Source organism: Neomonachus schauinslandi, chromosome 10 (assembly GCF_002201575.2).
Source record: "Neomonachus schauinslandi chromosome 10, ASM220157v2, whole genome shotgun sequence".
NCBI classification, from domain to species: domain Eukaryota; kingdom Metazoa; phylum Chordata; class Mammalia; order Carnivora; family Phocidae; genus Neomonachus; species Neomonachus schauinslandi.
The window spans coordinates 20,874,718-20,886,906 of NC_058412.1; the positions used below are offsets into that span (position 1 = coordinate 20,874,718).

Here is a 12,189-nt window from a genome sequence, read left to right on the forward strand (position 1 = left end):
CAGGCGTGGGGCAGCCTCCTCGTTTGCGCAGAGCGCTTCCCGGGTCAGGCTCCCTGCCTCCTGGTCCGCCTACAACCTATTTGAAGGACAGATGCCCGCTCCCCTCAGACTCCTCAGCCTGGCCTTCTGGCCCTTGCGATCTCGCACCCTGCCAATGCGGACCCCTCCCCTCCTCTCCAAAGATCCTCTCTCTGTCCACCTGTGTAACACTTCCCCCGTGAGGCCGGCCCGATTCCTAGTCCCAGCTGACTTCTCCTGCTGTTGGTCTTTGCTGTCTCATCTGTAACGTGGGTCCGATTCTGCGGCATGTGCTATGTTTGTTTGGTTTTTGTTCTGCCTGGCTTAGAAAAGAATTACGGCACTTAAAAAACTCAAGATATACTTCACATAATATAAAATTCACTATTTAAAAATGTGCACTGCAGTGGTTTTCAGTATATTCACTCTGTCGTAGAACCATCACCCGATTCCATCGCCCCCCAAAGAAACCCTGTACCTGTTAGCAGTTAGTCCAGGGTCTCCTCCCCCGCCCAGCCCCTGGCAACCACTAGTCTCCTTTCTGTCTCTGTGGATTTGCCTATTCTGGACAGTTCCTATAAATGGAGTCATAGAACATGTGGCCTTTTGTGCCTCTGGCCTTAGGCTCTGAGCATGTGATGGCACATCCACCTCCCTAGTCCCCAGTGAGCACCATGAGGACAGGAGTGGATGCTTATCTTGCTCTACCTCCCTGGTGCCCAGCGCCTGGGTCCTAGAAAGGGTCAGTCCCACAAGGCTGCAGACAGGACTATGGCAGCAGACACGCATATGTGAAACCTATGTGTATACACACACACCACACACCATCATTATTTCTAATTCACAGATGGGAAAACAGGCCCAGAGATCACACAGCTACTAACTGTCAGAGCTGAGGTTCAAATCCAGGCAGCCTCACTCAGGCAGGCCCTGGCAGCTCGGTGCAGACCTGAGCCATGACCTTCCACCTCCCTTTGAAGGGGAGGGCGCAGCGGACCAAGCCCTCACAATGGCCAGGGCCTTTTGGGAAGAGGTGGGGATGGTGGAGGTGGTGTGAGGGGGCAGGTCTCACGGACTCCTGCCCTCAGTGCCCTTGCCCCGCTTCCAGTCTCCTGCTGCTGACCTTTGTCTCCATCGTTGGAAATCTTGCGCAGGTCAATGAAGTGGGTGCCGATGGCCACGTCGTTGACCTTGTCTGAGTCCCGGATCTGCACCTTCATGCGTTTGCAGAGTGGGGGGAACAGGTCTGTAAAGACGACCTGCTCATTCCACAGGGGCTCGTAGCTGCTTTTCTGCACTGAAGTCTTGCCCTGGTGGGAGGGAGTGAGGGTTAGGGTTTGTGTGTGTGTGTGTGTCCACATATGTGTGGGGTGTGTGTACGTGATATGTATCTGTGTGTGTAGTCATGTGTGTATGTGTATGTGTGGGGTATGTGTGTGTATATATATATATTTAATTTTTTATTTAAATTCAATTAGGTTAACATATAGTATGTTATTAGTTTCAGGGGTAGACTTTAGTGACTCATCAGTTGCATACAACACCCAGTGCTCCTGTGCGTGTGCGTGTGCGTGTGCGTGTGCGTGCACTTATGTCCTGCAGGCACTCTCCCCCCACCAGCTCTCAGACTCGCTTCCCTTTCAGGGCTCCTGCCTTAGCTCTTGGTCTATAGGACGCAGAAGCAGGCAGGATCCCCTAAGGCTGGACCCCCTCCGGCTGGAGCTCCCCTCCCCTCTCATCTCTGCGAATTCACCAGGGGATTGAAGGTGTCACCTGGCTTCTGATTCTGCCTCACATCCACCTCCAGCCCCCATCCTCCAATCACTCTGTACCTCGAATGCCTGTTAACCCAAACCCAGCCTCCTGCATCCTGCACCCCAATACCTTCTGGCCAGCAAAGAAGACTTGCACATAGGGGTCGACCAGGTCCTTGTTCTCACCAATGAAAGCCTTCTTCACATTGGCCATGAGGCTGGTGTTCATGCGGGGCAGCCCCTCTGCTCGGTAAATTTTCACGTAGAATCGGGCCCACTGGCGTTCAGGGGGCACCCCCTCGGGGAGCAGCAAGTTCCTGCCGGCACATAGAGCTAGGGCCGTGGTGGCCAGAATTGGGCACCCCAGTCCTGCCCTGGCATCTGCATACCCTTGGGGCCTGGCACAGTCTCCATGAACTCCTCCCCCGCCCTGCCCTCGGTCCTTCTTGGGGGAGCTGGGCTGTCTGGGAGTAGGTGGGGATAAGGGTAAAGGGAGGGAGGGGGGTCTGTGTGCCAAGTCCACCCCAAGGGCTCTCTTTGGGGGAAGGGAGGGCTGGGTCAGGTCTCCAGGGGCTGGGGCAGATGGGAGCCTCACCCCTCGATGTCATCCTCATCGGTCTCGTTGGCCTTGTGGGGCGTCTTGATGTTGTCCCCCTTGCCCACCACGGCGACGTCACACTTCACGTAGCCCTTCAGCCCAGCAGAGATGTCGTCAGGGTCTGACAGGATGGCCCACTTGTGGTGGAACTGGTGCTCTGCAGGGGTGACGAGCGGGGACTGCACCTGCCATCCTGGGGCGGGCTGCAGAGCTGAGCATCTTTTTGGCCCCTGGTCCCCAGAATGGCCAGGAGGAGACAGAGGCCCCCAGAGGGGCGAGCAGCTGGGGAAAGGTCCCACATCCAGGTGTGTGTTTGTGACTTTGAAGCTGGAAACTTCCAACCCTCCTGCCCCCACCCCTGCAGACCACCTGCACACAGCTGCCAGACAGAACCTTCAGAGAGGCTCCCCCTCCCTCACTCTTCCGTTCAAATGTCTGCAGCTTGTCAGTGCTTGGGGTACAGACCACGGACCTTAGTGTGGTCTGTGAGGCCTCCTGATTCAGCTCTGCCCGGCTCACTCCGCTCATCTCGCCCCGCCCCTGTGCTCCTGCTGGGCCCAGCTGCTTACTTCCCTCGGAACAACTGGAGTCTCTGTTCAGACCCCCCTGCCTTTATGGCTGCCGGTCTTTGAGCTTGGAAGGGCCTCCTTCCTCCCCCTTCCCCCATCCAAACTTCTCAGACACCTGCCCGGGAAGGCTGGTCGGGCTGGGGAGGCGGCTAGCACCCTGGACCTCCTCTATGATCTCCCAGACGGAGGCTGTGGCCTCGAACGACCCCTCCTCATCTCCAGCAGAGAGACTTAGTGAGTGAGCAGGGTCCTGCTGCTATCTCTGCTGGTGCAAACGTGGTCCTGCAGGGTGAGTCCCCCAGGAAACTCTTCCAGCCCCGCAAGATACTGACACGAGTCCAGACTCCCAGTAGCACCCGCGAGGCCTGTGTCCCTGGCAGCATGCTTCCAACGACTCCCTGGCTGGGTAAGCAACCAGGGACTCATCAAGAGGGCCAGGCCAAACCAGAGACCATCAGAGTGAAGACCTCAGTGCCCGAACTGAAGGGGCCGTGTGACCTCAGGCTCCCATGAAGGGGACCAGGCCCAGGAACAGATTCAGAAGCAGCATCAAGGGGCGCCTGGGTGGCTCGGTCGTTAAGCATCTGCCTTCGGCTAGGGTCATGATCCCAGGGTCCTGGGATCGAGCCCCGCATCGGGCTCCCTGCTCCGCAGGAGGCCTGCTTCTCCCTCTCCCACTCCCCCTGCTTGTGTTCCCTCTCTCGCTCTCTCTCTCTGTCAAATAGATAAATAATAATAATAATAATAAAAAACAAAAACAAAAAAAACCCAGCAGCAGCAAATCTGGCGGTGGGTTAGCTCAGTGGAGAGCCTGGACTCTGAGCCCACCTAGACCCGGGTTCACATCCTTTTCCTTTCCCTGGACCAGCTATGCAAGCTTGCGGGCCTGCTTCCTTCCCGTGAAATGGAGTGATGTTGCCTGCAGGGGGTGGTCAGGGCTAGGCCTGCGGGCACGGCGTGTGTGGCCTGGCGCCTGGCACTCAGTGGGCGCTCCCTGAGTGGCAGTGGTCTCCTCTCCAGGACTCCACCGTCGGGATGCCCAGGGGTCCACGTCAGGCTCCTTGCTGTCCCTCCACACCCCTGCTGCTGGTACTGGAGGTGGGGGGCACTGCTCAGCCCCGGGCTGGAGCACCTCCTCCGGGATACCTGTGAGATTCCACCGCCTGCAGCTGGGCATGATTCCTGGGAAGTGCCGGGTCGCGGACTGGCCCTCTCCCCCGCTCCCAAAGATGCTAATGGTCACTAGGGTCACCCTCTGCTGAGGACGACAACGTGTGTGTGGCAGTGGAAAAGGCGCTGGCCTGGCACCCAGGAGACCAGGTTCCATTCACATGGGCCCTGGGCAAGTTTCTTCGTAACCCTGGACCTCTTCGTCATACGGAGACACCGGACTAGATGTTTTAAGGTCTCTGGTGGCTTGAATGTTCTAAGATTTTGTGATGTTTATGCGTTTAATCTTGGGTTTGGACTCGATTCCCTAGTCTAAGTCACAGAGCGTGCACCAGCCAAGTATCCATTACGTTGAACCATAAGAAATCGCCAATTTGTTGAACCTAATAGTTTAGCGGCACTTCCAAGCTACTTAACTTGTCCTGGCTTCATTTATCTCATCTGTAAAATGGGAAGAAATGCTGATGCCTCCTCCCTCGCTGTTTTGTGAGGGTCAAATGTGACACTGGAGAAAAGGGACTGTCACTGCCAAAAGGCCTGATGGAGTCATTACTGCATCCTGAGTGGTGGGTTCACTTCAGGGACACGACGTGGGGCCCGGTGCCAGGTTGCATGCCAGTGGTTCCTGAGCTGGCCATGGGCTTGGTCATCATCTTGGCCTGGCCTGTGCCTCACAAACCCTCTGGGCCTCCCCTTGGGGTTCCCTCGCCAGCCCCATCTGGTGTTGGCCCATGGGGACCCACGTTGCCGTGAGTCAGCCACAGTCCCACCTGGCTATTCTCTGGAGGCCTGGGGCCCTTGATGGATGGTCAGTGAGCCCGGCATCCCTCAGAGGCTGCCACACTACATTTGTGTTGAGGACAGTGTGGCTCAGTGGGTGCCCTGGAGTCACGCAGCCTGATTTCACCCCAGACCAACTGGGTGATGGTGGAGCCCCAACGCTTCTCTGAGCCCCAGGCCCCTCGAGTGTAAAAGGGGGTGATGCCGCACACCCAGAAGGGCTCCAGTGAATCCAGCGGCCTGAGCACAGGTAGTCACTGCATCCATGTGCAGACTCGACACCCATCCCTCCACACCCCCTACGGCCTCACACTGAGTTTACGGTCCTGGCCAGGCCAGGCCCTGGGGGCTGCCAGGGTGGGAAGGACGGCACGGGCCACACTCGCTGAGCCATGGCCGCTGACGCTGACCGAGTCATGCAGCTACTCACCAGGCTGGGAGTACACGGTTCCCACATCCATTTTGAAGGACCCCACTAGGGTGCCACTGCGCAGCAGGTTCTTGGAGTGAATCACCTTCCGGGCAGAAGCACCAGCCCCCCGTCAGGCCGGGCAGGGCAGAGGCTTTCAATGGGGTAGGGGTGGGGCGGTCTGATGGTGGCACCCCCTGTCTTTCTGGGGAATGGAACTTTTCGGTGAAGAGGGAGGGCATTTGCAGGGCAGGGACGGCTTGCTGAGGCTCAGCATTAAGCCCTCTTGCCCTCAGTTTTGCTGGTTGCCAGGTACGGGGGGTAGGTTGTACACTGTGCAGAGGTACCTGGTTAAACAGAGGAGAGGGGCCCAAACCAGCCTGTGCCCCACTTGCCCCGCTGTGTGTCTGGACACGGGGCTGCTTTTAATGCCAATCCAGAGGGATGCCCTTTTCAAGTCCACACAAAGGTGCAGTTTGAGTTACACTCACCGAGATCTTGATGATCTTGTCGAACATGACGTCAGGAGAGACATGGAAGTCAAAGACGAAGTACTGGAAGGAGGGAGGACCCAGAGGTGCTGTCACTCAGCTGACAGCAGCCAACAGCCTGGGGCAGTGCCAGGCCCCTCCCTCCTGCCACTGCCTGTCTGCACCCCGGCCATTTCCCCTGAGCCCCGAAGTTCAGAGGAACAGCAGTGTAACCACTGGTCCTCCCTGACTGCAGGTGGGAGCTGGATGGCTTTGGGCAACACATTGTCTGATCTGTTTCCTGAGCTGTAAAATGGGGGTAATGATACCCACCTCCGAGTCTTGTTATGAGGCTGGATGAGATTACAGACACCATAATATACACCGCAGCTGTGCGGGCAACACAGACATTGCCCTTAAACCACAATGCTCCACTGCCTGGAAGTGTCCCAATTTCAGCGATGTTTAATTTGTAAAATAAGGTGTGAAGGACTTCATTTGCCGGAAACGTAAAATGCTCCGGTGTGAGCTGTCCTCCGAAGCTGGGGCTGCCCCTCACCCCGGCCCATTTCTCCTGGCCTCAGTGTGCAGGTGCCAGGAGGGGAGAGCAGCAGAGAGGCCCCCGGGGGAGGGGGTGTCGAGATGTTGGAAAGGGCTGGGCAGTCAAAGGAGAGGGGTGACGTGGACTTGGACTTAGGGACAGCATGGTCCTTGATGACCCAGAGGGCAGTTTCAGTGGACAGGGGGCTGGAGACTGAGGTGTGCTTAGGAGGAGAGGCAGTGGGGACAGATCACGGAATCGGACGGTGAGTGCGAGGACAGAAAGGGGCGGTCACCAGGAAGTACATGGGATTGGGAAAGGCATGGCTAGATGGAGGGACGGATGGGAGATAGATAGACAGAGACTCCCTGTTCCTGTCCCTGAGCATATGGGGTTTTCCACCATTGTACTCGGGGAGAATATGCGAGAGTAGAACACCTAAGAGGCAAAGGAAGAGCCAAAGGAAAAGTAAAGGCAGAGTTGGGGGTGCTGAGTGGTTTGGGTGTGATGCCAGATCCTTTGGGAAGAAAAAAGAAAAAGGATCCAGGGCAAAGGAGAGAGGTGGCTGAGGCAGAAGGAAGGCACCAGTGGCCAGGACCAGATGCACCCATGGAAAGGGGTCTTGGCCTGGTCTTGAACAGTCAGGCTGTATCGGGAGGGCAGTGGTTGTGAACCTCCCTTCACACGAAGACAGGTCTCGAGGCGAAGGCCAGGCCAGCGGCCTCTGACTCTGTCAGCCCTGGGAGAGTGAGCTAGCTAAATGAGAGCCAGAATTCTGCACTCTCTGAGGAGTCTGTGGGCATATTCCTTGTGTGTCCTGAGCATATTTCCCTTTTCTAACCACTTAGAAGTCTGCTAAGTCATGCTGATGGTTCTCATCTCCCTCTATTGTGTTTAGTGGAGTCAAAGGAAAGTTCCTGCTAACTCAGAGAATTAGCCAGAAGCAGTACATCCCTGGGACCAAGGGTATTTTTCAATGAAGAGGAACGTGGCATAGGACAAGAAGCAAAAGGAAAGAAAGCCCTGCTTTGGGACCAGAAGAATCATGGGAAGATAGTTTTGAGGGGTTGTTCTCAACGGGGCGGGGGGGGGTGTGTGATTTTAACTGCAGCGGGACATCTGGCAATGTCTGGAAACATTTTTGGTTGCTACAAGTGGGTGGGGGTTGCTATTGGCATCGAGTGGGTAGAAGCCAGGGATGCTGCTCAACATCCTACACTTCATAGGACAGTCCCCTACACCAAAAACTATCTGGCCCCAAATGTCCCTAGTGCTGAGTTTGAGAGACCCTGGTTTGGAGGAAACAGAAATTAAACAAATCAGAGCTACTTGGATTTGTGAGAAAGTACAAAACTATGATCAAGAACAGGGGCGCCTGGGTGGCTGAGATGGTTAAGCGTCTGCCTTCGGCTCAGGTCATGATCTCAGGGTGCTGGGATCGAGTCCCGCATCGCTGGGAGCCTGTTTCTCCCTCTCCCTCTACTGCTCCCCCTGCTTGTGCTCTCTCACTCTCTCTGTTGAATAAATAAATAAAATCTTAAAAAAAAAAAAAAAGAGAACAAATTTAAGATTCACATGAGTGGAAGGGACAGTCTTGGATATAACTGGAAAATGGTTTCTAGGCTGGATGTAGGCGTGGCCTGTCAGGGAAGACACTGTCACCTCTGTGGCCCCCATGTTGCCAGGCATGGGCTCGAAGTGCCGCACAAGCTCAGCAAATGTTTGTTTCTTCCTTCCTTCGGGTGAGTATCCATTCTGCAACCCCAACCCCTCCAGGTACAAGCCAGGCTCTGGGCCAGGCCACAGCGATGCAGGAGATGGAGAGCCTCCGGTCCACCAGGGACAGAGACATGAAGGACCAACCACAATTCAGGGATGTTACCGTCACAGAGAAAGAAGCACATTGAACTGTGACCCAGAGAGTGCAGGTAAGGCTGCTCAGTGCCAAGGACACTTGGCCTGGCTCTGGAGGGTGAGTAGGAGTTTGCTGGGGAAACAGTGTGGGAAAAGCAGCTCTGTTACCTTGGGAAGGAGGAAGCAATTTGAATGAAACATGAGGTGCATGAGGTTGGTGCCAGGTGAGGCCCTGAGTCAGCCAAACGTGACTCTGCTGCTCTCAAATAACTGTGGAAGGCCAGGGGCACCTGTCTCCATATCCATTAAGGGAAAGTGGACTCTTATCTAGGTTGAAGCTTTTCCAGTCAGGGATGTGCCCTGATGTAAGGTCAGAGGCTGAATTTCCTGACTCCTGGGAAGGTTGCCACATGGGGCTGGGAGATGAGGGGGTGGGGTGGGTGTTTCTGAGCATGGATGTCCCAGCTCTGTGGGCCTGTGGGCAACCAGCTATGAGAACCAGGCCCACCTGTGGTAACATAGGACCCTGGCCTGGGTCCCTATGGGGGACAGAAGTGTGTCCAGGTTTCCTTCCTGAAGATGCCCAGCTGGGGGGCTCCCCCTAAGTTCAGGTGGCACCCTCAGCCCTCACCACTCCTCAGGACAGACACGGAGACACAGGACACAGATGCCTCACTCCCTGGAGCCACCAGGAGAAGCAGACTGGATGTCCCTCCAGGAGAAGGAGGGCTAGAGTCCCCAGACCAGCGGCTTCTGTGTTCATCTGACCTACGCTCAGGCACCTGAAGGGCATCTGGGCATCCCTCCCCAGAGCTGATTAAGTTCGTTCCCCGCTGGAGCCCAGAGTCAAACTATTGTGTCAGGGGTGGTCATATGAGGTGGCAGACAGAGTGCTGGGCTGAGGCTGACAGGCTGGGCCCTGCTTCATCAACAGCACTCTCTGTGCTCTTGGGTAAAGTCCTTCTCATACTGAGGCCTCAGTCTCCTCCTCTGTAAGATGGGGAGATTGAATTAGAAGGTCTCTGAGGTCCTTTGACCTCAGTGTGGCCTCAGATGGCTGCAAAGAATAGGAGCAGGAACCAGACCTTTTTCTCTCATACCCTAAGAATCAAGGCCAGTGCTCTGGAAGGATCCCCGTAGAGGTTCAGGCAGCATGGAGGCAGCCCAGCAGAGAAGGTGAGCACGCAGAATCCGACTCTGGCCCTTAGCACCCGGGCAAGGACTTTCTCCAAGAGCTTCAATGTCCCCTTGTGTCAAATGGGACTGAGGGCAACAACCTCCGACTTTTGTGGGGGCCAGAAGAGGGGGCGCACCTGCAGCATTTACAGGAGAAGCTGGTTCACGGGAATCACTCCTTAATGCTGCCACTGCCCCAAAGGGCTCTGGCCAGGCCTCACGGGGTTCACCCACAGACAGGGCCGGAGAAACAGTGGCCTCTGGCCAGAACACGGTCAGGGGGTGATCTAGACTCAGGCTTCGGAGGACATGGCACGGCACATCTGCGTGCCAGGGTTGTAACAGCGTGGGCCAAGGTCACCCCTGCTGGCAGCCCTTTGTGCCCCTCAACCCCTGCTGTTCCTGTTGGGCCTGGGTGGGCTGCAGCCCAGCCTCCCGCCACATGTAGGGAAGTCCCTTTCCCCACGTAGGGCCACAGGGCACTGACCTCATTGTAGTAGGGGCAGTTAGTGGACTCCTTCATGGACGTGCACTTCTTGTCGTCACCCACCTCCACGCACACCACGGGGTCCATGTTCAAGCCCACCAGCTGCCGGGCCTCGATCACAGTGATGCTGACCTGCGGGCAGGAGAGGGAAGCCAGAGGTGAGCTCGGTGGGCCTGGGAGCGGGTCCTCCTTGAGCCGTGGCCCAGGAGCAGGGAGCCAGCACTAATCTGCTGTGGATCCGGGGCTCTTTCTCCAATAAGCCCCAGTGTCTTCATTTATAAAGCAAGGGCATGGGCTGGATCTCCTCTAAGTGCATTCTAGAATTACCAGGAGGGAGGAGGGTGCTGGTTAAAAATGCTGGTGTCCTTGCCAAACTCCAGACCAAGCCAGTCCAACCTTGGGTGGGTGGGGCCAGGCATCAGTACTTTTATTTTTTAAAGATTTTATTTATTTATTTGACACAGACACGGCGAGAGAAGGAACACAAGCGGGGGAGTGGGAGAGGGAGAAGCAGGACCTCTGTGTGGGGCTCAATCCCAGGACCCTGGGATCATGACCTGAGCCAAAGGCAGACGCTTAACGACTGAGCCACCCAGGCGCCCCCAAGCATCAGTACTTTTAAAGCTCTTGGTTTCAAGTGCTTCCCCAGCCTCTGTGACTCCACCTTGTAGAGGGCTGCAAACCGTTTCCCGGGTTTCATGCGCTCAGAGATTAAGTTTTCTATGTCTTCATCAATGTGCATTTAATTTCGTACTCAGCATCTCTCATTTTAAGATTGCAGGCCTCTGAGAGTTCTGTTTCTGGAATTTGGCCCCCTTTCCACCTTCCTGGTTTCCCCCTTTTGTTTAATTTCTTTGTTTGGGAGCCTGGGCCACCTTTGCTGGCTTGATGCTATGTGTTTTGTGTGCACTGTGTCTTTTCAAGTGGCGTCCAGCTCCATGGAATCTTCTATGCTGGGAAGCCCTTTTCCAGTTGTTCATTCATTCAACAAATGTTTGTGTATATATATACGGGGCAGGGAGGGGTGGTATGTGTGCATACCTTTTCTGAACCTTCCTTTTAAAGATTTATTTATTTATTTGAGAGAGAGAGAGAGATGTGGGGAGGGGCAGAGAGAGGGAGACAGAGTTCCAAGTAGACCCCCCACTGAGCACGGAACCCCATGACACCAGGCTCTATCTCATGACCCTGAGATCATGACCAAAGCCCAAACCAAGAGTCAGATGCTTAGCCGACTGCACCACCCAGGTGTCCCTCCTGAACCTTCATTTTAAGCAATCAGTTCTTGTTCTGGATTAGAGGTGTTGGTCCCCATTGGGGTGCCCATGACAAAACAGAAAGAGGCATAAATTTGAGGTTGCTGGACTGGCATTGAGCCCCAGACCTTATATATGACCAGGTATGAGAGTAGGCCACCACGTAGGCTCACTGAGCTAAATGTAGAAACACCAGCTATCCATAGGTTGTGTGAGCTTTAAATGAGGTAATGTGTGTCAAAGTGCTTCATAAACAGTAGAAAGTTCTAGAAAATGTGAGCTATTGTTATAAATGGCTTCTCAAAGTCTGCCAAGTAGGTAGGGTCCTGTAGATGCTTACGATTGTTCCATCTGACTCTCTTGCACTTGCACTTTAACAAAATAACCTGTGCTAAGTTACTGTTAGCATTTACCTCAGCTCATTCTTCTAATGAAACTGTGGGGGTTGCTTTTATACTTCTCATCTTGGAGACTTGGTATTTTCATCGCTGTGCTTTGATGCAACTCCTAAATATGATTTTACTCCAGAAAATTATTTTCCCTTTTCATAAAAAAAAGAATAACCATGGAAATTATCACCCACTATGTCCATCAAAGTCTTATAAATATTCTGAAGGCCAAGAAAAATCCGCACATCAAAACTAATGATGTTAAGAAAAATAGAAACTTCAATGCCAATGAGAACATTGCCAAGAAAGTATACAGAACTGGAAACTGAACATTTACTAATTGAAGCAACACTTGAACCACGAAAGCAAGCATTTCTATTTGGAACTTGAAATGCCAAAGGGAATGAAGCTCAGAATCCAGAGCTCTGAAGAAGTTTAATGATCACCATTTCTTCAGGGAGCTAAAAAGGAAATAGAGCTAATTAACTTAGTTCTGAGAAGTTGATTGTGAAGAGAGTAAGCAGCCACTAGAAGTCCTTCCAGAATATTCTTGCACAGTAGTTCATAGAGTTTTAACCTCTATGAACCTTTTTATGCCAAAAACATAAAAAAATCTCGTATTTTCCCACAACTAACCCATCCTCTCCCCTCCATTAAAGAAAGAAAGAAAGAAAGAAAGAAAGAAAGAAAGAAAGAAAGAAAGAAAGAAAGAAAGAAA

General features: G+C 54.0%; 1 protein-coding gene across 3 annotated transcripts in view; it reads right to left on the minus strand.

The window, feature by feature from the left end:
* Positions 1–12,189, minus strand: part of OTOF (otoferlin) — a 92,761-nt gene that overhangs the window by 20,554 nt on the left and 60,018 nt on the right. For all 3 annotated transcript variants that reach the window (XM_021697310.1, XM_021697307.1, XM_021697309.1), the window contains 6 exons: positions 9,827–9,958; positions 5,790–5,852; positions 5,320–5,404; positions 2,368–2,527; positions 1,903–2,089; positions 1,142–1,328 (listed from right to left, as the gene is read on the minus strand). In XM_021697310.1, coding sequence (XP_021552985.1) covers positions 1,142–1,328; positions 1,903–2,089; positions 2,368–2,527; positions 5,320–5,404; positions 5,790–5,852; positions 9,827–9,958 — 814 coding nt within the window. The remainder of the gene's footprint in view (positions 1–1,141; positions 1,329–1,902; positions 2,090–2,367; positions 2,528–5,319; positions 5,405–5,789; positions 5,853–9,826; positions 9,959–12,189) is intronic.